At 35.6% G+C, this 24184-nt stretch overlaps 2 protein-coding genes across 8 annotated transcripts; one reads left to right on the forward strand and one right to left on the reverse strand.

Annotated features, from left to right (window-relative positions):
• The first annotated feature begins 855 nt into the window (after nt 1-855).
• On the forward strand, nt 856-3527 carry LOC145795812 (uncharacterized). The gene is made up of 7 exons (XM_082880724.1): nt 856-990; nt 1036-1167; nt 1371-1607; nt 2133-2429; nt 2520-2898; nt 3049-3147; nt 3343-3527. The coding sequence occupies exons 1-7, from the start codon at nt 856-858 to the stop codon at nt 3525-3527; spliced, it is 1464 nt and encodes a 487-aa protein (XP_082736850.1).
• Nucleotides 3528-9686: 6159 nt separating this feature from the next.
• On the reverse strand, nt 9687-23889 carry LOC114321865 (putative magnesium transporter NIPA2). Of its 7 annotated transcripts, none has more exons than XR_003650459.2 (10): nt 23575-23715; nt 23279-23473; nt 22118-22174; nt 18328-18418; nt 18068-18228; nt 16362-16489; nt 16131-16268; nt 14544-14627; nt 12740-12832; nt 9687-10216 (listed from the first exon to the last, which is right to left on the reverse strand). XR_003650459.2 is itself a non-coding variant. In XM_028269100.2 (9 exons), exons 2-9 carry the CDS (start codon nt 23406-23408, stop codon nt 10007-10009), a joined length of 1008 nt encoding a protein of 335 aa, XP_028124901.1. In that variant the 5' UTR covers nt 23409-23473; nt 23575-23889; the 3' UTR covers nt 9687-10006. The 7 variants fall into 7 exon arrangements, 5 of the variants coding, with proteins under 5 accessions (XP_028124901.1, XP_028124908.1, XP_028124905.1 ...); XR_003650461.2 differs by having other exon boundaries at nt 10178-10216; nt 14535-14627; XM_028269100.2 differs by lacking the exon at nt 14544-14627 and having other exon boundaries at nt 23575-23889.
• Nucleotides 23890-24184: the final 295 nt, after the last annotated feature.

Genomic DNA, 24184 nt, shown 5'->3' on the forward strand with positions numbered 1-24184 from the left:
GGGCATTTCTTTTATTTGTATGTAAATGTCATTGTTGTATAACGAGAGGGAATATGTATATTTAATTATTCATCATTTCATCCAATGATCAAATGTTATTTGTAAATGGACTTAATTAATGAATATTGGTAAGGTTATCCGAGTAATAAAATACGGGGCGTTACACTAAATGCCACCGTATCTTGAGAAACTACCTATTCGTCTCAGTGCGGTTCGAACTACTTGTCTTGTCCCGTAACAAGAATTAAATGTATTTTTGTTTGTGTATGATAGACACGTGGGTGTTAAATCTTATACTCATACCAGTATACCTATATACTGACCCGTTTTGTCTCTTGGCAACTCAGGTGCGTTCTGTTTGAGCGCAGCCGAGCTTCCTTTGCAGGATTAGTTGGGGCTACGGTGGTGACGTAGAATAACTATAGTTATTGGACATGTCTCTTGGATTTCTTTTGTTTTCATGAGCTTAGGGTTGATATTAGTTTATGTATTTATTATTTTTTTTATGACTTTAGTATTGGGATAATTTGGCATGGTTTGTAACCATATATTATTTAAGTTATTTTGACTACATATTGTTACTTTAATGTTGGAGGTATTGGTCAGTTATGAAATTATGGTGAATGGTTTGGTTGGCGTTTAGTTTTTTTGTTTCACCCCTAGGATTTGGATGATGGAATATTAATTGGGGTTTAGTCCTAATTTAATATTTAATTGTCCAAATTTTAGGGCATGACAGTTTGGTATCAGTGATCCTCGAATTGTGGAAACATGGGTTAGCTATTTTAGGTTGGTGGTTGAATTTATTCTAAGTAATTATGAACGAATTCTTCTTGTGTGTTTAACTTGAAGGTGATGGCTGGAAGGTATAATTTGAGAAGCACTGAGCCCAATGGTATACGGGAAGAAACAACTGCTAATGCAGCGGCAGCGACAACGGCAACGACAGTGGCAACGGCGGCTACTACCGGGGCAACCAACACGATGCAGGTTAATGTGGGAGAGATGATGGCTCAATTACTTTAAGTTGTGCAGAACAATAATCAAAGTCAGCAGGGAGATCCATTTGAGAAGAAAAACAAAGATTTTGGTTCTTTGGGAGGTCAAAAATTCTCTAGAGATGGAGGACCCATTGCAGCTGACGCTTGGGTTCAGAAATATGAGATGGTGCTTGGTCGTATGTAGCTCACCGAGGTTCAAAACAAGAGTTGGCTACACATCAGCTTGAGGAAGAAGCCCTATTTTGGTGGAACTCGTGGAAAGAGGGTCTAGATTTGAGGACTTTGACTTGGGCTGATTTCAAGACTCGTTTTGACCAGAAGTTTGTTCCTGCTGCTATTTGATCTCAACTAAGTGATAAATTTTTTAAGTTGACTCAAGAGGGTAGAACAGTGATTGAGTATGTCACCAAGTTTAATGAGTTGTCTCGTTATGCCCCTTACTTGGTCGACACGCAGGAGAAGAAGAATGAGAAGTTTATTAAGGGATTGAATCATTACCTGTGTAAGTCTCTTATTCCTTTTGATGCTAAACCGTTTGACAGAGTTCTTGACTTGGCACTAAAGTATAAGGAAAATGAGAAGCAGTTTAAAGAAGGAAAGGCCAAGGTCGGAGAGACTTCTAGAGAGAGTCACTTCTAGCAGAGAGATAGGAACAGATACCGACACTATGATCAAGGGCATAGAGGTCAGCAGTTTCAGAGGCCACAGCAACAGGGTAGTCAGGGAAATTTCAGACCTCAGGGTAATTTCCGGCCTCAGGGTAATTTCTAACCCCAAGGGCACTATTATCAGAGACAGGGTAGTTCACGCCCACAAGGTTATCAAGGACAACGGCAGCAAGTGCCACAGTGAGGTTATCGTCCTCCTGTATCTCAGTTAGAAAGGTCCCCACCTTTCAGACCAGTAGCACCTCAACCGATCAATAGGAAGTGTTTTGGGTGTTAGTAGTTGGGGCATGTAATCAAGGATTACCCTCAGAGACAGTAGGCGCGACAAGGTCAGGCAGCTCCGGCCAAGGCATTTGCAATGATGCCAGGAACTGACAAAGTGCAAGGTACTTTTAATCTCTATCAAGAACCCATTAGAGTACTTTTTGAAACTGGTGCCTCTCATTCTTTTATATCTACACAGTTTGTAGAAAGAGAACATATTGTAACTATTTCCTTGTCCAGACCTATTCGTGTTGAGACCCCTTTAGGAGGGGCAGTTACTCTTTATGAGATATGTAAAGATTTTGAGATTGACTTTGCGGGCAAAGTCTTGTATACGAACCTAATTGTGTTAGGGTTTGAGGGGTTTGTAATTATTTTGGGTATGGATTGGCTGCGAAAACACTTTGTGACTCTAGATTGTGCTAGAAAGACTGTAAATATAGATATTCTCGGTATGGCACGGCTTACCTACACTTCTAGCAATGGAGAAGAGTCGGTGATGACGAGTTTTCTATGCTTGGTAGAAATGCCTAAGTAGGATATTAGTGAGGTAGATGTGGTGCGTAAGTTTGAGGATGTATTCCAGGAGATACCTGGACCTCCACCTCGACAGGTAGTAGAATTTCATATTGACCTAATGCTAGGAACTGCACCGATTTCTAAGGCGGCATACAGAATGGAGCCTAAGGAGCTTGTGGAGATGAAAAAACAGCTGGAAGAGATGCTTCAGAAATGGTTCATTCATTCAAGTAACTCCCCATGGGGAGCACTTGCGATCTTTGTCTCTAAGAAAGATAGCACTCTCCGTATGTGCATAGATTACAGAGAGTTGAACAAGGTGACTATCAAGAACAATTATCCACTACCTAGAATTGATGACTTGTTTGACCAGTTGAAGGGGGCAGCCATGTTCTCTCAGTTTAATCTCAGAACGGGTTACCATCAGATGGGTGTGTTAGAAGAAAGTATACCGCTACTGTTTTTCGAACCCAGTATAGGTTGTGTGCGAATTTCCTGTAATGCCTTTTGGTTTGACCAATGCTCCTGCCTATTTCATGGACTTGATTAACAGAATTTTTCAACCATATCTAGATAAGTTTGTGATTATCTCATAGATGATATCTTGGTGTATTCTAAGAATGAGGAGGAACACAGAGAACGCTTGAAAATTGTATTGCAGACTTTGAGGGAGCAGCAGTTATACTCTAAGTTCAGTAAGTGTCACTTTTGGGAGAAAGAAGTTTGATTTTTAGGACATGTTGTATCCAATCAAGGGATAACAGTAGATCCTAAGAAAGTTGTTGCGGTCAAAGAATGGAAGTAGTCCACGAACCCTACAAATGTGAGAAGTTTTTTAGGACTAGCTAGTTATTACAAGAGATTTATAGAGAAGTTTTCCACTATTGCAGTACCCATGACCAAGTTGACCCGCAAAAATGTGAATTTCTTATGGACAAAAGATTGTGAGAAAGCTTTCCGGGAGTTAAAGCAGCGGTTAACTACAGCTCTGGTGTTACCTATACTGGTACAAGGAGAAAAGTTAGTAGTGTTTACTGATGCGAGTGGAACTGGGTTGGGATATGTGTTGATGTAGCATCAGAAGGTTGTATCTTATGCTTCTCGATAATTAAAACCTCATGAGAGATGATACCCTACTCATGACTTAGAGTTGGCAGCAGTTGTTTTAGCGTTGAAAGTGTTGCGACACTACTTGTTTAGGGAGTACTTTGAATTGTACACAGATCACAAGAGCCTCAAATATCTTTTTTCTCAAAAAGTGTTGAACATGAGGCAACAGAGGTGAGTTGTTACTATGCTTATTAGTTGCAACTATCATTTTTGTTACCATTGAGCAATTAAAATAGTTAATTTTTACTTTTTTCAATATTGTTTTATATTTTTACGTTGCAGTGTAAATGTTTACATTAGTATGAGTTATTTTTTTTAAAACTAGTTGTATGTTAATTATAAATTGTGAACATTAACATTGTATTTTGGTATGAATTTTATTTTTTCAAAAGTTAGTTGTATGTTTATTGTTTATTGTTTATTGTGAACATTCATATTGTACTTTAGTATGTGTTTTATTTTTAAAAAAGTTAGTTGTATGTTTGTTATTGACTGTAAATATTCACATTGTATTTTGATTTTCATTTAAATTTTTTGTTACGTTATTTTTAAAATTTTCAAATTATAAAAAGGTTCAAAATTTATAATTTCAAATTTTCTCCATGAATGCAGGAGAGATTTTCTCTTTAGAATAAGGAAAAGATTTTCTCCATAGAATAAGGAAAAGATTTTCTTTTTAAAATGAGGGAGAGATTTTCTCCATAAAATGAGAGACTATTATTACGTATTACTTCTAAAATAGAAACATATGCAAAAAATTAAAAATGATAATTTGGTCATATTATATTAAACCAGACGTAATGGAATACTCAAAAAGAATATAGATTAGATAGAATAAAATACTTAGAAAGATAATTTATCAAAAAATGACCCAAAATTTATTATATACTTTCTTTTTTTTTTAAGGACAGCTAAATGTTTACTATCTTTTAAACTCTTCCAATGTCATGTTTCTCTTTTGTAAAAGACATAAATTTTATTTTCACATTTTTTTATGGATAATTTTGTACTTCCATATATATATATATATATATAGCAATGTTTTAATTGAGAGATCCATTATAGTATCCTCTAAAAATGTTTCTGACCATCTCTTTCTCTCGGCTCTCTCTTATAATGGAGATTGTCGGCAGCTTACTCATCGATTCTATCATTCTCTAACGATCTCTTCTCTCGCCCTCTCTTTATTGTGGAGATCGTTGCCAACATCGTTATTGACTTTACCACCATTTCTTATTGTCATCTCTATTACCATTTACCCTCGCTAGATCTATCATCATTTCCTACCAAAGCGTCTCACCATCTTTAGATATGTCGTCGACAATCTCAAATCTATCATAATGAACACAATCATTGATCACCAGCTTATTTTCAACACCGAGCTGCTTAATAAAATGATCCATGAAATATTCGTTTGACCATGGAATTGTGGAAAGGATATTAGTATGCATGCACATGCACAATAAGAATGGATTTTCTCACCACATGCATGCATGCATAGCGTAGGCAGCAAGCTATGTAGCGTACTTTGTACTTGGTACCAACGCATCAGCACAATGCGCTTTTCTACTTGTTATGAAAGTGTTTACGTCCATTATAACGCCCTCAAAATAATACAATAAATGCAACCCAAAACATTTGTTAATCACCACATACATCAGAGTAAATAGTCATTTCATTACATAGAGTTAATGATACAAAAGAAGTTTAACATAAATAAACACCCTATTGGCTTACACCTTTCCAAGTCTTAGCTTGGTTACAACAAAATGAGACTACCTCTTACAATTAAAGCCCTAGGCTACACAAGTAATGAAACAAAACATAGAAGCCCTTGCTTTCCAAAAGAAGTCCCTCCAATGCTATTGCCTTGGTGGAGGCATGCCATTATTTCCTACAAATGGTTTTTCCCAAATAGGATGAGCCACAGCCCAGTAGAAACAATCTAACACAGTATATAAGGTTTAACAAAAATATAAGTGCAATGTGCATGTACAATACTAGTGATAAAACATTCACGTTTTATATAGTCATAAACTATCAAGTCCATATTTCGTTTCATTTCCCTTCTATACATTTCAATACATGAGCCAACTTTATTATTTTTCAACAGTCCAAATGAGACTACAACTAAATGGTTCAACAATTTTACATTCAACACACAAGCACTCCCAATTACCATTTTACGGATATTTCGTCCGCGGGATCAGCACCCATATATAAATTTTGGGACTTTCATCTAGGACACTCTGGCCAACTTAATTATAATGGAGTCCATCCCCTTTCTCCTCCCAAACAATCATACATATGCAATGTATATAAACACATAATCACACACGGAGTACATCCCTTTTTTCCACCCAAATAATCATACATATACAATGTATTCACAGCATGATCATATTGAATGATATTCAACCATGAACTAGTTGCAATTCACCTAATCCATATGCAATTTCTACAACAATCAAAGCTATCATTTACCAATAGCCCAATACAGATATTTCTAAACTGATATACAATCTCAAGACAGATAATTTGATCAAAATTTCCAAGGATGTGAGGCATTTCATTTTTAATTCCACCATCCATTCCAATACTCACTCAATTCCATGTTTACAACACCAATTTCAACTATTTATACAAGATAGATGTGATAGTCATTTTAGGGCAAAAGTCCACTTTTTCTAAATATTAACCCAAGTACCAAAATCAGCCATTTTGACACTACAAGACTTCATTTTCAAACCCCATGTTCATTTATTTCATTTCCACCAAAAACCCCTCTTTTACATTTCACCCAAACCCTAGGTTTGCTTAAATTACTCCCAAATACCACCATTGTTACACAATCACAAATAACTAAGCTAAAACTCATAACAAAGTGTAGAAAATCCCTACCTTAAAAAGAGAAGATGAGCCAACCAAGGATGGAACTTCAAAAATGTCAAAATCCAACTTCAATCAATTCAAAATGAAGATCTTGAGAAGCTCTACCTTTTATCAAAGGAAGTAGGGTGGATAGATCACTAGATCTAAGTGGAAATCTAGAGAGAAGGTAAATTTTAGAGAAAGAGGCTCTCAACTTTAAGGTTTAGGATGAAAAGATATGACAAAGTGATGTAAAAAGTGCTTTTCGCGATCTGCTATACACGCAGTCTGCTAGAGCAGGGAAGTTGACGCTCGAGCATCAGACACAAAGTTTGGTTCCGCTCGAGCGCAAGGAAGGACGCTCGAGAGTCTACCCGCTCGAGCGTAGGAAACACCGCTCGAGCGTAAAGAACATCCCTTCAGTACTTTTGCAGACGTGCAAAGTACTGAGAGTTTGCACATCCTACTCAAGCGCAAAAAAGGCCGCTCAAGCGGAGGACCAAAATATACACAACCCGTTCGAGCGCAAGAATGGCAGCTCGAGTGAATGAGCAAAAATCTGGACAACAAGGTTTGGGAAAAACAAGCAACCAACCTGTTCCAAACACAACCACAATAATCCAAAGGCCAATTTCAAAGAGATACAAATGAAGGAAGAAGTAAACAACAAAATGAAAGCATTAAACCCGAGTCCGGAATACCACAGAGTCGGGTCAAAACTGGGATCGCTATAATACATGACATGATGTAGATCCATTGTGGCAGTAGTTACATGGAGTACAGTCAACTTCGCATAACAGTGATATAGCACATCACTTGGTGAGTCAACCAACCAATCGAATAGTTGTGTATCCAATTTGGAATGGTGCGATCGCAGCCATTAAACTAGTATACATGCAATCGAACAGATCAAATCGCACTCGATTGTCATCAGGTGCATCCAATCATACACCCATTTGGTGTAATGTACAATCCATACTGTACACATTCCAATCTAGTAACCAACTTTTAATCTGAGTTGAATTGGAGCGATAAAGAGTCATAAGCCATCTGATTAAATTCATCTAGGCCTATCGATGTTAGAATTTATTCCACATCCCACCAAACACAAATGAAAACACACCCACACACACACCAAAGCAAAAATAGAATCACACAAAGATTTACATTGTTTGACCCGAAATTGCCTACATTCTTACGAGAGAGATTTTATACATGTGAATGGTAAAAATATTCAAAAAAAAACTCACATCACTACCTGAACCCTATACTCAAGGGTAGTTAAGCCTTTGCTCACCCCGGTGTCCTCAAATTATTTTTTCTCTCACCCTTTACATCGCTATTTTCTTCTCACTACTCTCAACGTCATCAAAACCTAGAGCCCCATGGCTATTTATTATAGTCTTAAGAATTATAGTTTCATTCAATTAAGTAATCAAATCTTACACATATTAAATTTTTCAGTCTATTTCAAATTCTACTAAACTAACCAAAATACGTGTATAAACTAACTTAAATTATATAAAAACCACATATCGCATGGTTAGACTAATCCTAACAATCATCCCCTCCACTTATGTGGGATAAATGTTATATGCACCCTCAAATCTAGATGTCCTAATTTGCGTGACAATAAATATCGCATGGTTAGACTAATCCTAACAATCATCCCCAACCATTTCATTCCGTCCAAAACTCATATTACATTCAACCATTCTCTCTCTCTCTCAATTTTGATTTTTTGATTAAAAGCATTCTAAAGCAAGTTTTTTTTTTTTTTTTTTCCTTCTTTTTTATATAATCATTTTTCACAAACTTGATTATCAGTTGTCTTTGTTCTCTTAATCATATCAAGTGCATTCTAGTATGTTGTTTATGTAGATGCCAATAGACAAATCTTTAGATCATGCTTTATTGTATCATAAAAGCAAATTTATGGTAAATCTGGTACACACCATCTGGTGGGACAAACAAATATTGGCTTAGGAAAGCAACGTTGTAACATGATTTGAAAGTAATAATTTGGCAATCATTCATTCCATTGGAGATTCTCGAAGACACCAAGTTGATCGCCATAATTAAAGATCTAAAATATTTTTAACATAAAAGAGGAAAAATAGAAAGTGTAATAAAATAGAAGTGAAATGTAAATATCATTGCATTTTATAAAATTATTTGAGAAAATATAATAAATACAATTAAAATTAACAAATCACAATAAATACAATTAAAATTAACAAAAATCACTACTTAAAATAACAAATTTGAGTGAAATTCCATCTTAAACTGTACATGTAGATTGAAGTGGACACAGCCAAGTTGACCCATGCATCCACAATGGGCAGCAGCGACAGGGACAATGTTGACGGGGAGGGCAAGCTTTCAATCAGATCTTGTTTTCCAAACCATATCTTTGAGCAGATCGATGGTTTTTCCTAAATCGCAACTGTATTTTTTTTTTTTTTTTTTTTTTGCGGATTTTCTTTTTGTTTTTTGTATTTTGTTTTGTTGTTTGGTTGGGATGACCCTTTGAGGTCTTGTTTATGTACTCTTGTTGTTTTATTAATATAATATTTCCGATGTTTTCAAAAAACAATGGCAACCTTAAAACTCATGAGTTCAATCTACTATATCATAAATCTTTTTGACCCATCTAAATCTTTTTATTTGTCACCTCTACTTGTAATTAATTAGATGAAATCATATGATAACTGTCATTGTCTAAATATTCAAAAACTATTTCTTCTCATAGCTTTTTGTATTAAAATCCAACAGAAGATGAAGGGGACAAACTACAAATACAATCTATTCTATGGTGAAGCATCTGCAGCATAACTGCACACTCATATTATCTTTTGCCGAAAGATAGGAACATTCGGTGGAACTGGTGAACTACACTTGCTTTTGGTCAATTATTATCAAAAGTTGTACACATATGGACCTGCAAAGTGCTGAATATTTCAGAGATAGGAAAGAATCAATGGTGACGCCTCTCACTTTGTTGCATAAAGCTAAATGTTCCTTCTTAAAAGCTCTAAAACAAAAGGAAATTATAGATAACTAAAAGTGAATGGGATAGCTTTGCTTTCACAAATCCTAACATTGAATGCAACTGTTGAGAAATTTTCAATCAATATTGATATGGAGTCAGAAATCCACCATGAGGTTGATTGAACAAGATTGTTAAAGATGCCAACTTTCCCTTCCAACTTACATAGAATACTTGTATAGATTTCTTCATTCACATCCGTAGTTTCTTTCAAAAGAAATCCCCCCATAACATTTACTGATCAATTTCCAAGATATTCACACTATAAAATGTATTAACGAAAAGACCAAAAAATTAAAAAACCCATTGCTAAGTGAGACAACAGAACGTACATTTTCAACACAAATCATATCCCTATACTTATCAGAATCCATGAAATGATTTTCTCTTTCTTTTTTACATTTTGACCCAACTTGTATCGTCGAGAACACGGTTTCTCCTCTTACATTGTGACGAGCTTCTTTAGATTTTCAAATTTTCCCCTTTCTAAGACAACGATATGTCAACATCATTGTTTAAACATTTCAAATTTGCGTAGGTCTTGAATTCGAGTCTGCATCCCCGTTCATGTTCACACTCGGAACTGTGTGAAATACAGGGCTTGCCATGGCTATTTGACTTGGACTTCCTCCTCCCATATCCTTGGTTTTGTGAAGAAGAAATGTCCCACACAGAATAGTCAAAAAACCGCATAGTTCAGTTGCTATCTGTGTTGCATTTTGAGCGTCCCATTCCTGAATACATAACCACGAAAGGTAGAAAACTAACCGTAAGCTTAAGATAAAATCCATTAACCATGAAAAAAATGAAAGAAGTGAGAAGTGAGAAGTGAGAAGTGCGAATGCTACACAATCACAATATATATATATATATATATATTTATTTATGTTTGTCCTTGATAAATTAGTTCGACACAGAGAAGAAAAACATAGAAAACATGATTTTATGAGTAAGTACTTTGGAAATACTATGCAAGAGAATATATACAATTTACAGTCATTTACAAAAGGGAAAATTACTAATACAATCCAAAGATTTAGGAAAAATACATTTGACTCGCTCATGTTCTGAAAAATAGATCCCACCTCCTAAGATTTTAAATTGCGTTAGACTTTCCCCACTCCGTTAGTCCACCACCGTTAATTGACCTAACCGAATGTAGTGATGGCATCAACAAATTTTTTCAAAATTCCAAAATTAACCCTATGACCCCATCTGTCTCTCTCTCATCGCCCTTTAGTCTCACTCTCCCCCTCTTCCTCTCTCTGTCACCCATCATTTGTGCCAAAGTAATGAAAGCTATAAACTTCTCTAATCTCCATGTTAACAAAGCTTATTGTGCATTAGGTGTGCTAAGCAAAACCTGATCTCTCATTATATGAGCTTATGAGCTCATGTTCAAATAGTAGAAGGTAACTCTCTCTCACTGGACCTAGATTGCACCAGCACCCCACCATTGCACAATCCACCCCCAACACCCACAACAACCTCCTCTTCAACACTTCTCTCCGCCACAACTGCTTCGCACTGTTCCTGGTAATGACAATCAACCACCACTACTGGTAAAACCCGCCCACCCACACCATCAACCCACCTTTGTATGGGTTATTATGAGGATGGTTGTGTGTTAGTGGTGGATGGTGAGTTCACTGTCAATTAGGTGGTGAGGCCGAGGCTTGGATTGGTTTGTGAGTTTTGATAGGTTTCAGGAGATAGTTGAAAAGTAGGTATTTTGATGAAGATCAAGCGGAGTCTCGGTGATGTACAAGGGTGTAGGGAAGACAGGAGAGAGAACACACAAATTGGCCATAGCCTAAACACTCACAATATTAGTAATCAAAATCTGAATAATTTTTTATAGATCTCCAAAAAAAAAAACTGAATAATTTTTTATCCAGACACTCACAATATTACAAAGCCTAATTTTTATAGGCCAAATAACCAAAAACGTAATAGGATACCAAATCCTAATTCTATTTGAAAACATAATAAAGAATAACTAAACTATTTGTTATTTAACTTCTAACTAAATAATAGTAAAATAATAAATATTACCAATTACATTTGTTGGCCTATAAATTTTAGGCTTTGTATTAAAACTTTTGAGGGTTTGATTTATAATATTGTGAGTGTTTAGAATGTGGCCAATTTGTGGGTTCTCTCTTTTCCCCTACGCCGTTCTACATTAACGGGTTTAGGAGAAATGTACAAGAATGATATGGAGAGAGAAGGGCAAGATTGGAGGAGTAAGGTTATTCGAGAGAAGGGAGAAAATTGGTGGTGGAACATAATAGTAGAGTGTGAAGCTGTCCGTGATCAATCGCAAAGACACAGAAAGAGTGAAGAGAAAAAACACTTGTACAGTGATTTAGGTTTTGATTAAACATTTGCAAGGAACAGAATATGATATTGTAAGTTGGTTATACGGTAAATTGGTAATAGAATGTGAAAAATGGCTAGGGACTTGAATTTGGGGATCTTGGCATACTTCCTTTGAGGGATTTTTACACAGAAAATGTGGTGCGTGATGATGGGATAGAAATGGCTCGTTGATATGGTGGCGGTGGTAGCCACAGACAATGGGTGGGGGATTGGGGGAGGAATGAGATGAGGGTAATAGGGTACTTTTCTTTTGCTATTAAAGGGCACCTTTGCATTTTCTGGTAGTTATGTTAAGACAGACTCTGATGAGGAACTATTTGTCATTTTTCAAACTTGAGGGAATAATTTGCATTTTTCATAAACCTCAAGGGTGTATTTGTAATTTACCCTTTATAAAATTCAGTGAACTAATATGGAAACTTAAGCAACCAAATATGAAAAGTTTCAAGAAGCTTTAGTTCCACTGGTATCCAGGGGTGTTAATCCTAAAAAGGAGTTGGAATTTTAGTTCCTGACAAAGGTAACTATTTAGGTTGTGACTGATCAAAGGTTTGAGTAAAGATTTGTGGAGGGAAAAGAAAAAAGTATTTAAGTGCAGTTACGATCAAGGTCGAAACTCAATGATAATTTTTTTGGAGAAAAGCAAAGTTTTCCGGTTAATAGAATAGAAGAAGAGAAAAAAGAAAAAGAAAAAAAAGTATGTGCATATGATGATGATAATATATTGTAAAGAAATGCAAAGTTTCCTGTCAACAAACAAAACCTCAGCAAGTGTGACCATATAAAATCCCCCTATTTAAGATTAACAATATTGATAAAACATGGGAAAAAGGAAAAGCTATTCAAAGAAACCAGAAACATATGGGTTGAATCACCTTAAACATGATCATGCTGGCTATGATGGTGAGGGTTGTGAACATGACATAGTAGACAGGAGAAACAACAGCAGTATTAAATGTATCTAGTGCCTGCAAAGATGAAAAATTAAAAAAAAAAGATTACACATTTGCCAAAATATATAATTGAATAAACTACCTTTTAGGCTAAATTGATAAGAGAACATTCAATAATAGAATTCTTTGCAGGACATTGCAACTATTTGAATTTGTGAGAAAGCAAGTTACATTGAAGAGGAGGGCTAACAATCCCAACAAAATACAACGGGGCGAACACACAAACTCACAAGTTACATTGAAGAGGAGGGCGAACATACAATGAGAAAGCAAGTTACATCAAGTTACTTTGTGGAACTAACCTACTCTTGAGAGGAGGTGATGAGTGGTGATATATCTTAGTTTATTTTTGATAGAAATTCTTTGGAACTTAAACTCATGCTATGTTCTTCGAATAATAAATGTTTTATCACTTAAAAATATCATATATTTGCCAAGTTCAATGTATAAAGATGCCATCTCCAATTTTGGTCCCAAATACTATTAGGGGATGTAAAAATATACTAACAGTTTTGTTGTGAAGAGCTCTTACCACTTGTGGTGGTTTTGACATAGCAGGAGTCAACCCAGTTAAGTTTAGTATTCTCTAGATGGACATGATCATTGTTTTGAGAATGAGAATGCCTATGACATGTTATCTATCCAATACAAGTTAACCTTCCATAAGCTTCTCCTTAATTATGATAAATTGCTTAGAGATATCCTTGTTTATTCCAAATGGCTTTGATATATCACTATTCATTGGGGGGTTTTAGCTCAACCCTTTTCTATATATGTATGTAATAGTGGTGAGGCTTGATGACCGGGGATTCCATGCTAAGTGCGTAAGTATATAAATGCGGCGACTTGTATGCCTAGTTGTAGGATAGAAGAAGTTTGAAAACTTGTATATATTCAGTTTTGGAAAAAACAAGTCGTTCTTCACTATGTAAAATTATGCACTCTTTTTGTGTTTGAGCCTTGGAAGGTACAATAAAGAACACTAAATGTTTCATTTCATTTATTTAAGCACTTGCTCTGAATAGATGGTTGTGAGATAATTAGGTTAAGGAAATTGAATGTTTCAGCTATTTAAATAGATTATAGCCCAAATATTATAGGAATTGGTTTTGGTTAGGCCTCGGTAGTCTAAGACTACTGGCCGGTCACTATCTTTATTAGGGGGGGATAGGGCCGTGCAACTTCAGCTGTAGGGTACAAGCAATCATCTTTTTTCAAGACAAGCAATTGTATACGCGAATGACAAAGTGCACTTCATGAAGGTTATGTTTGGTGGAACAACTCATTAGTGGTGGAATGGATCTGCTTTGAGAAGGAACAAACTTACCAACTAAGCCAAAATTTGGCAGATTGGACAATATGAAACTGAGACAGAAGTGTCATCCAATTACATGATGATCTGTATCATCAGTTTCAAGGTTAAAACAATAAATCTTGACTGTGGAGTTCTTTAATTTTAAAGATAGCTAATTTTTGTTGACCTCCATGAAATAAAAGCAGCTTGTGACCTGTATCTTTCATGTTTCTCTTTAAAATGAGATCATGACATATAGCTCAAGAAGAAGTTTTATCTACTTCAAATGAGATAATGACTGCATGGATCACATATCTGCGAAATGCAAGAGATCGAAGGGCATGATTACACCTTTAAAAGTATGGAGTTCTTGATAGCTTATTTGATGATCAAAGGGCTCAACAAAGTACAGAAAGCAGTTACCATAATAACCTGATCTGGGTAAGAAAGCATCAGTGGACTCAACCGAGGATATCAGGAGTCAACAAAAGTTGGCCGTCTACTTCAACTATCTCACTAGCAGCAAAAGAGGAAATGTTACTAACCAATGGGGAGAGATTTGTGGTTAGGAAAATCGAGACGTACCAAAATTCACTAATATTTTATATGAAATTAAAATATATAAGGAAAATGATACATAAGCCCACTTTTTAGACTCATAGTCCCAATGATGTGTAACTGATATGATTGGTTGATGATTGAGAAGATATGAGAGAGAGTGTTACCTTAGATATCCTAATTGATTGAGCTTGAAAATTGGGTCTAATTTTTTGGACTTGTATAGCAATGTTCAATATATAAATTGTTAATGAAGTTCAATGCTTAGTGCACTTTCGGAAAGAACTATGATGAAATGCAGGGTCAAGTTTTCCCATTGAATATTCAATACTAATCAGAATGTCGTGATTGCTTAATCATGACATAGTCCACCTCAATAAGGACAAAGAGTTGGTGACCTCCATAAATTATCCAACAAATATTTTTAACAAGTTGAAGAGAAGAAACAAGAAACAATTATGAAATATATGCTGGTGGTAGAAGCATGGTGAATGACCATAAGAAGAGGATTCTAATATTTGAAAAGAAGTTAAGCAACAGTCAGTGGATTTCCAAGAATTGATACCTAAAGAGTTACCAACAGCGTTTCCCACCTTTATGCACTGCAAGCAGTTCTACCAAATATCAAATCAGGTAGAATTTGGGTAAGGTATACGGAAACCTAATTGAACATAAACCCAACCCATTCAATATGGCTTCGTTAAATATGGTTGTTGTGAAGCGAAGTCCCACATCGCCTTGAGTATTCAAATAATATTAAGCCTACAAGCATGAGGGCACCCTCACCTTAATAACTAGCTTTATAGGTGAGTTCTACCTAAGACCGTGTAACATGGTATTAGAACCAGAGTACTAAAGGATGGGTAGGGTGCATGTCCCTAGCCTACAAGCCGCAGGTGCTGCCGAGTGAGCACATTGGATGTGGGGGGGTGTGAAGCGAACTCCCACATCGCCTGAGTACTAAAGTAATATTAAACACATAAGCGTGAGGGCACCGTCACCTTAATAGTTAGCTTTTGGAGTGAGTTCTACCCAAGACTGTGTAACAATGTGATGATGAAATATTTTGGGAGGAAGTTATCAAAGCTTACGAAACCAAATTAATTTTGCCAATATGACCTCACTCAATTATCTTCCATCCCTTCAGTTCCCTCTTCCTAATAATATTCTTCCACTTCTCTCAATCTCTTTCCAACCCGATTCAAGCAAAAGTTGTAATAGCCTACATTCAAGATTCTATAGCATATCAAACTCAAAAATAGGCAGTCCTTCCAATCCATCTTTTCCTCATGCCTTCAAGTTTTAAGGCTTTCAAATTGGATCTCTGTCCATGTGTGTGCGCAAGCATGCACGCATGCATGCATGATATTAGTCAGCACTACAACATTGACTTTATGTTATATACTTCAAAGCAATATCATAATTTACCATAGTATAAGCTTTTCAGTGAGCATCAATTACCTTGTTCAAATAGTTCACCTGCGAAATACCACAAACAATCAGAAATAAAGTGAAAAACCATGTTTCGAAGTAGATAAATTGGTTTGATCCTGAAAATGAGAGCTTCAAAGCAATTCCCACAGCTTTCACAGTCATAACCTACATAAAAGAAGAAAAAACTAGTGTACAAGAACTACTGAGGGCAGAACTATGGTCTAGATGCATAAAAGATTATAAAGATAGTGTGCGAACCATAAGAGAGCCTGTAAGCGAGCAAATTCCAATGTAAACGATCATATGGGTTCGCCCATAACGTGGCACATATAGGAAAATGAGGACAAGAACGACAACAAAAACTATGCCAGCGTAGACAAGGAAACCTGTTGATACCGAAAAACAAAAACTGTCTGTCAGTCAAACAATTTCATCTTTAGATATAAAGATGTAAGGATAGTGTAAACAAGAAGGTATGAATAGTTCCATTAAGTGAGGCTAACATTTCAGATTGATGTACTCCACATGTCCTATGATGCCCTAATTTTGGTTCATATGTATCTGAGACATATTAGAGATAATACAATGATAGTGTACTGTAAATCTGTTAAGAATCATCTAGTTGAGTTGTTTAATAGCACCATCATATCTACCATTTATGCGTTAGTCTCAGAGCTATTATCTTTTTTCCAATGGCATATGCGCTATTTCAGTTTAATTTACAAATCTGAAACAAATGTTTTAGTCAAAGTATTATAGATATATAAATATTACTATTTGGGGGTTTAAATAAAGGGTTCATTAAACTAGAAGAGAAAGGTATAGCTTCTGGGTACTTGATCCCCTAGGCATCAGCCTTGATTTGATCTAGAACATATACATAAGCAGTAGTAAAGGAACTAAAGTCTACGATAGAGTTATGCCTGTGCATATTTTAATGAGTACAAAACATAACTTTAAGATCAGGAATATATATACATACATACAAAAAAATTAATGTTGACAACTTTATGCAAATTATAAAGACCAAGTTTCTTAAAACCTACATCAAAGAGTATGGATTACAAAGTAGAATGTAAAGATATATACCAGGCAATTAAGTAAGGGAAAAATATCAATAAATGGAAACTCTACAAACTAATTTCAACTTGATGGAAACAAAATAATAACATCAATGGAGATGGATTTGGCAAAATAATGTCAAAAACATTGTGCCTTGTTTAGCAAAATAAATTTATTTGCCATCTCTCTCTTCCTCTCCTCTTTCAAACCCTAACCACCATTATCACCACCACCAAGCAACCCCAACCACCATCGCCGCCACCACCAAGCACCCTAACCACCATCGTCACCACACCCAGTCACAACCACCACCGGCCACCTGCCCTAACCACACCATTACCACCCCAAAACCAACCCAAACCACCGCCACCCATCACCACCCCAGCCTCTCGCCCTTCACCTGTCTCCAAAACCATCACCACCACCCCCCTCTTCACCAACCCATCACCACTCCAGTCTCTCTCCCTTCCACTATAACACTGGCATGATTAACAAAATCGATCAACGAAACCACCATTATGCGATCGAAACAACCACAAATCTGATATAGATCTGCGAGTTTGGGTGGCGTGGAGGTGGGTAGTTGATAGTGGTGGCGATGGATATGGGTTGTGATTGGTCATGGGGTCACGGTGGTTCAAGAGGGTGGCGGTTGCTAGCGGCTAGCGAATGGTGGTGGCAGCGATTGGTGGTGATGGTAATGGTGGTTAGGGTTTGGAAGAATAGGGAGAGAGTGAGAGAGAGAGAGCAAACAAAAAAATCTTTTTGATATTTTTTCTACATTTTCATCTATACATATATATATATATATATATATTACCATGGTCTTGATATCTGTCTTTATAAGTACATTTTTTTGATATTTTCCCATTCAGGCAACTACATTGTCATTTCTTAGATACCTGGCTCGGTGGCTAGGTGCCACACTTCCTTAACAGAATTTATTTCTCTCTCCTGAGGAGCATGTAAAACAATAGTGGTAGAGCCCACTAAACAGAGAACACATCCAACCATACCGAAGATGTGCAAATTCTCCTCCAAAATGAAATGGGCTAGCAGTGCACTGCATAGAAAGTTGTATAGATTAAAAATATTATTTCTGCTGTATGCAACAAAAGGATTCTCTTTGGATCTTCTATTTAAATTCTATCTGATGACATACCTGACGATAATACTTAAAGCTCCCAAAGGAGTTACGAGAATTGCGGGAGCAAATGCATAAGCAGCAAAATTAGCTATCTCCCCGATAATCACTACAAGTCATAAAAACTCAGCATTAAAACAGATACAATATTAGAAAAGTGGATTTTCATACAATGCTAGAAAGATGAAAACTGGAAGCGAAGGGAGGAAATTCATCACTGCTTGCTTAAAAATAACGTAAGATTAGACCTAGAGAATTCTGTCGTAGTACAGACAACGCCAAAATAGTTTTCATAATTAAGGATATAACAGTAACCAAGAAGGATAATTAATCATGATATGACATAAAACTCCAATATAAATGACTCTCAAAAAGAAGAGAGCCGAACAACCTCATTCAGATATTCAAAATGAGAATCACTGCAGTTATATTTATAGAACCAAACCAACGACCCTGGTATCTAACTGAAACTTAGAAAGCATAATTAGTGAAACATATGACTACAGTGGTACACACAAGGCAAAACTAAATCCTAACCACGTAAATGAATTTCATATTTGGGATATCAGCATTATCCCAAAAACTATCAACAAAGTCCCAACAAACCTTCCAAATCATTACCTAACAAAACTGTGCCCTTAAACATCTGGTTGTGCAAAAATAAATGGGAAAAGCCGGAAGACTCGACCTATGCCAAGGCAAGGTGCGAGGAAGGCATGCAAATCCTGGGTGGGTGTGAATAGTGTGATTGAGTATGGTGGTTTTAATATGAACTTGTATTGAATTGAGTTTGGGGAAAATGAGGAAGTTAATTTATTTCTTTAAAATAGTGGTCGGGTTTCAAAGATAGTAAGTGGTAATTTTATCTTTTCTATATAAAATGTTGTTTTGAACCATATAATTGAACTTTGTGTCCATGCTCACTCACACATGCCAACCATAGGAATACAAAGGATTGTTAGACATTTCCTACAGAACCAGCATATTAGTGCTCACCCCTTTATTACTAAAGGTTCCAGCTGTACCACATGGACCACAAATGATGTAGGATACAAGAGAGCTCCTTTTTGTGAAAATTTTGAATGTATTCGTGCCATGGGGAATTATATCATTATAGGATTATAAACCCTTTTGTATGGACATGTGTTGGCTCCTTCCTTTTAAATTTGCTTATATAACCTTGTGGGATTGTATTAATTTAATTTGATATATATATGTAGGCATGTAATATCTTGGAGATTTGCATAATTATCCTAAGTGAGTTTTAATTAATTATCATTATGAATACTTGGATGTGGGAGTGATTGTATGCTGCTGACAGGCATATATATACACGTTGGGCCAATATGATTGAAGGTCTGATTTACTACGGGCGTGCCACTGAAATTTCTTTAAACCCTTGACTTGATTTTGACCAAAATCCTAAGAAGCATGGATACAGGCACGCAACACGACACAGACACGCCGACACGTTAATTTTCAAAAAATGCAAAGCATGATACATGGGGGACACGCATGAAATATATACTCCTATATATTTATTATATGATATATATATATATATATATGAATACATCATTCAAAGATAATAAAAAAATGCAATATGACACTAATTCCTATAAATTTATATGACTTTTGTTTTATTATTGTATCTTAAGTTGTTTTGTTCAAACTTATAATTAATTTCACATGTGTCTAATTGATAGACACGTGTGTATAAGAGATACACACACGTGTTCTCCAAGTGTCCAAATAGTGTCTGGGTCTTTTTAAAATATTAAAAAATAGGATACGTTTTGAAGACTGTCGAACACGTTTTGAAGAGTGTTGAACACATTTTGAAGAGTGTCAGACACGTGTCGGAGAAGTGTCCAAAGAGTGTCGGTGTCCAACACGGATACGTCACTTTCTTAGAAGTGTCCGTACTTCTTAGCCAAAATCACATTTTCCAATCACGTGTCCTTTTTTTAAATAAATGGGCGCCATTCATTCAATATAATTTTTATACCAAATATTGAATTTGACTTTTCAACACTTTTGGAGTAAATTTAACTATTCAACACTTTTCTAATAGCCTACGTGGCCAGGCCAAACAATTGTATATATTTAAATCATTACTCCAAAACCTGGGCATTACACTTGGAGTCCAAATCAAGTATGCTCAATTAGCTGATTTTTGCCACGCTTTCATAAGACTTTCAAAGTGGTTTTTAAGGTGTGCTAATTTTTCCACATTTTCCTGTAAATTTGTGAGTTGTTCTTACAAGTCTTAATTTAGTATTTCATGAATAAAATGAACTTCATAAGGTAAAATGGTGAACAGGAGCACATCACGCTAAAGCCAAGTTAAAGCCACGTTAAAGTTATAAATTACTTGTTAGTTCCCATTAAGAATTGGTCATTACTTTTAGTTTGAAAATAACATACAAGCACTGTCTATTTTTAGAGCATCTCTATTGGTGTGCTAAAATATTTGCTAATATCAAAAATTGCTAAGATTTCTACAAAATTAAAATTAAAAAAAAAAAAAACTATTTTCAATCGTCTATCATTTCTTTTGTCAAATTATAGCATTGCTAAAATTTGGAAAATCTTTTTCTCTATACCACTTCCATGATGGGACCCACAAATATAATTTTCATTATAGAGTAAATGATATTTTCACCATTGGAACAGGATGGCCTAACTAAATCATTCAGCACTGTAACATGCCAAAATTACTTTAGGTTAGGATTATCATTTTGAGACCAATCATTGAGGACGCTATTAAAACAATTGCTATACATTTAGCTATCCCACTCTCTATCATCTTCATCTTCGGCAAGTATGGTTCATTCCGCCCTTGAACACGAAAGCTATTTATCATCCTTTCCACCATTAAAGACAAGCTTTTTAAATTACTTTCTCAGGCCTCTTGTCCTTGAAACATTAGGAACCCAAACAACTCTATTTTACTGTTCACAGGTATTGTAGGAACAAACCCAAAATAGTCCCTAAATTCTTGTCGTTTTATTCTCGAAACCCTACCCTTCTAGTTGTTACATAAAAACCCTAAAATCCTTGGTATTGTTTCCATCTTTCAGCCACAAAAATCAGTTAAATTCAGCCTCAAAAGTCCAATTTTTCTGCTGCCTTATATTAATCTTGGGCTTGCTACTAGTGGGGAGTAAATCCCTAGTTGTCAATGTGTTGTCCTAAGCTTGCTCAAAGTTGTACAACAGCCAGTTGAAAACAAAGATGGAGTAAAAACAATGCCCAATTAGTACACATTAATATGTGTTTGGGAGGGAAAAGATTGGGTACACACCTAACCTTTGGCATAGTGCACAAAGTGGTTACCCCGTGACTTGAAAGTGTGTGAGACTCCCATCATTGCAAATCTGGGGAGGGTCAGGTGTACACAACCTTGTATGTGCAGAGAGACTATTTTTGTGGTTTGAACCCATGACACCCAAGTCGCTATGGATTAACCTTACCTATTAGAACGAAGGGACCATTTTGTTCAAAAGTTATATAAAAGGTGAAGAAGAAAAAGAAAAATATTATTAAATTGGCCTTCATCAAGAGATGAGCAATATTGTCAATGCAATCAAAAGTTTGGACAAATGTAAAGTAAGATTTACATTGTTCACAATGTAAGAGATAACATTCATATCTTCTATCTTCTAGAATGAAAAGACCAAATTTATTCGAATCCAAATAGTGCAATCTTTCGATGATCATTCAATATTCAAAAAATTCACTTGAATTGAAAACAATTACGCAAAGTATCTTTCAAAAAAACATTGAACAATTTATTAGTACTTACTGCTTATAAACCCAGCCCACCACAAAGGTTCCCGCAAGTATGAGTGTCCTCCTGAACCTGAACGAAAAGATGACACAGTTACAACAACAAAACAGTTTTACCGATTGTAAAGATTCATTCTAATGGTACAGCCACTGCTACATGTTTAAAGGTCAACCCAAATTAGGTATCCAACCTCAAATGAGCACAAAATAATAAATGGACATAGAGGATATGAACCAACATAAGGCCAAGTGAGCTCCGCCCACCCCTCCCCAAAACCCCCTAAAGAAAAATTTGGTCTTCATGGATTTCCAAAAATAAGTACTCTAATTGACTTTAACTAATAGAATGCCCCTTAAGAATAGAGAAGGAGTTTTGTATATTTCCAACATAACAGAGATTTAAAAAGAAAGAGTCATGCTAAGCTAGCTAACAACAGTCATGCTGTCCTTAGGGTGGGGACAATGCCAAAATAGTTAAAAACTCACATATTTCTATACATTTTCACACATTTCTATGAACTTTTTCCCCAAAACATTTAGCATTTCCTGGGGGAAAAAAATTACAGGAAAAACCAAAGAGTTGGGATAGGTTGTTGTACTAAACATCAAAAAGTTTTTAAAAAATATATATATAGTTTGCTACTTCTATTGAGCTTTAGGAGCTTTGTTTTCATTGGGCTTCCCTAAATTCTATTATTTACTTCCTTGTTTTTGCCACATTATATTCTAATAACATTGTAAACCAAACAAGTATAAAACTATTTGTACCAAAACCCTTATTGTGTATACATAAATGTTGAATATGATAATCCTATCTCAATGTGTGCATCTTTCTTGATCGTCATTTGCCCACTAAAAATTTAAAGGGAAAAAAATGCATGATCATTTCTATTTGTGTTTCGTATCTCAACAACCCCGGTTAGGTGTATCCGTTCCTAACAACACATACATGCACAAATATGAATATTGGTTTTACACACACAATTCGATGTATGCATGTTCAATAACACAGTAACAAGCACATCTGCACACACATGTTTCTGTATCTACTTTTAAGTTTTTGATTTGGCGTGTGAATACACAGAAGCCTATAGATATGTAAATGTATATACAAATCTATGTATTTAAATTCGAAACAAACAAAAGAATAAAAGGAATAAGATAAAAGAAATTGTACTTGCTCTGGTTCCAGTTTCCCCAGATTTTTTAAGACCTTTCTTCTTGATAATAAAGCTAGACCCAATGAAAATGCTGGAGGAGATAGCCAAAACAAGCCCATGAATATTTTCAGAAGATAATCCCTCCATTTTAGGAAAAAATGGAGAGAAAATTTATCAAATCCTGCAGAGCCAATTTTCCCAAATCCAAATTCCTGCATCCAAATCCAAACAACGGAAACAAGAAAACAAAATTTAGAAAACAACCCATTTCAAAGAAACACAAAACAGTTAAGAGATATGAATCAAGAAATGCCTTTAATGGGGCTATAGATTTGCCTTTGTCATATTAAAATTGACAGATTTGAGATGTGTGTTGATGATGCTTATGCTTAAAGATTGATTACGATTATGATAATGATGATGATGATATGGGTATTGGGATTTTCTCTGTGTCTCAACCTCTTTCTCTTCTCTCTTGAATTCAGTATCTGGAATTGGGAAAGAGGGAGAGAAAGGAAGAGATTGCAGAGAGAGAGAGAGAGAGAGAGAGAAGGGGGTTGTGTCCGTTACATAGCCACAATTAAATATTGGCTCCGCATCCCGCGTTAGTCTTTAAAATGGGAATGGCAGCTCATTGCCTTCTCAACATCCCCATTGGTTTGGATAATTATTATTCACCATTGCATTTGCATACTAAATTCACATTTATGTATTTCCTTTTCAAATTTTAGAAATAAAATTAATTTACAAACAAAACAAAATTATATCAATTAGTGTGCCATCATATATTATAATATTATTATTTTAAAACTATACAACCCACCCATTATACAAACTATAAAGACTCAAAACCTTTTAAATTATATCACATCATCCGTTAGTGCACTAATTGATATATCAATTTATGAGTATAACTTTATTCA

Source organism: Camellia sinensis, chromosome 7 (assembly GCF_055761805.1).
Source record: "Camellia sinensis isolate YWXY chromosome 7, ASM5576180v1, whole genome shotgun sequence".
NCBI classification, from domain to species: Eukaryota; Viridiplantae; Streptophyta; class Magnoliopsida; order Ericales; family Theaceae; genus Camellia; species Camellia sinensis.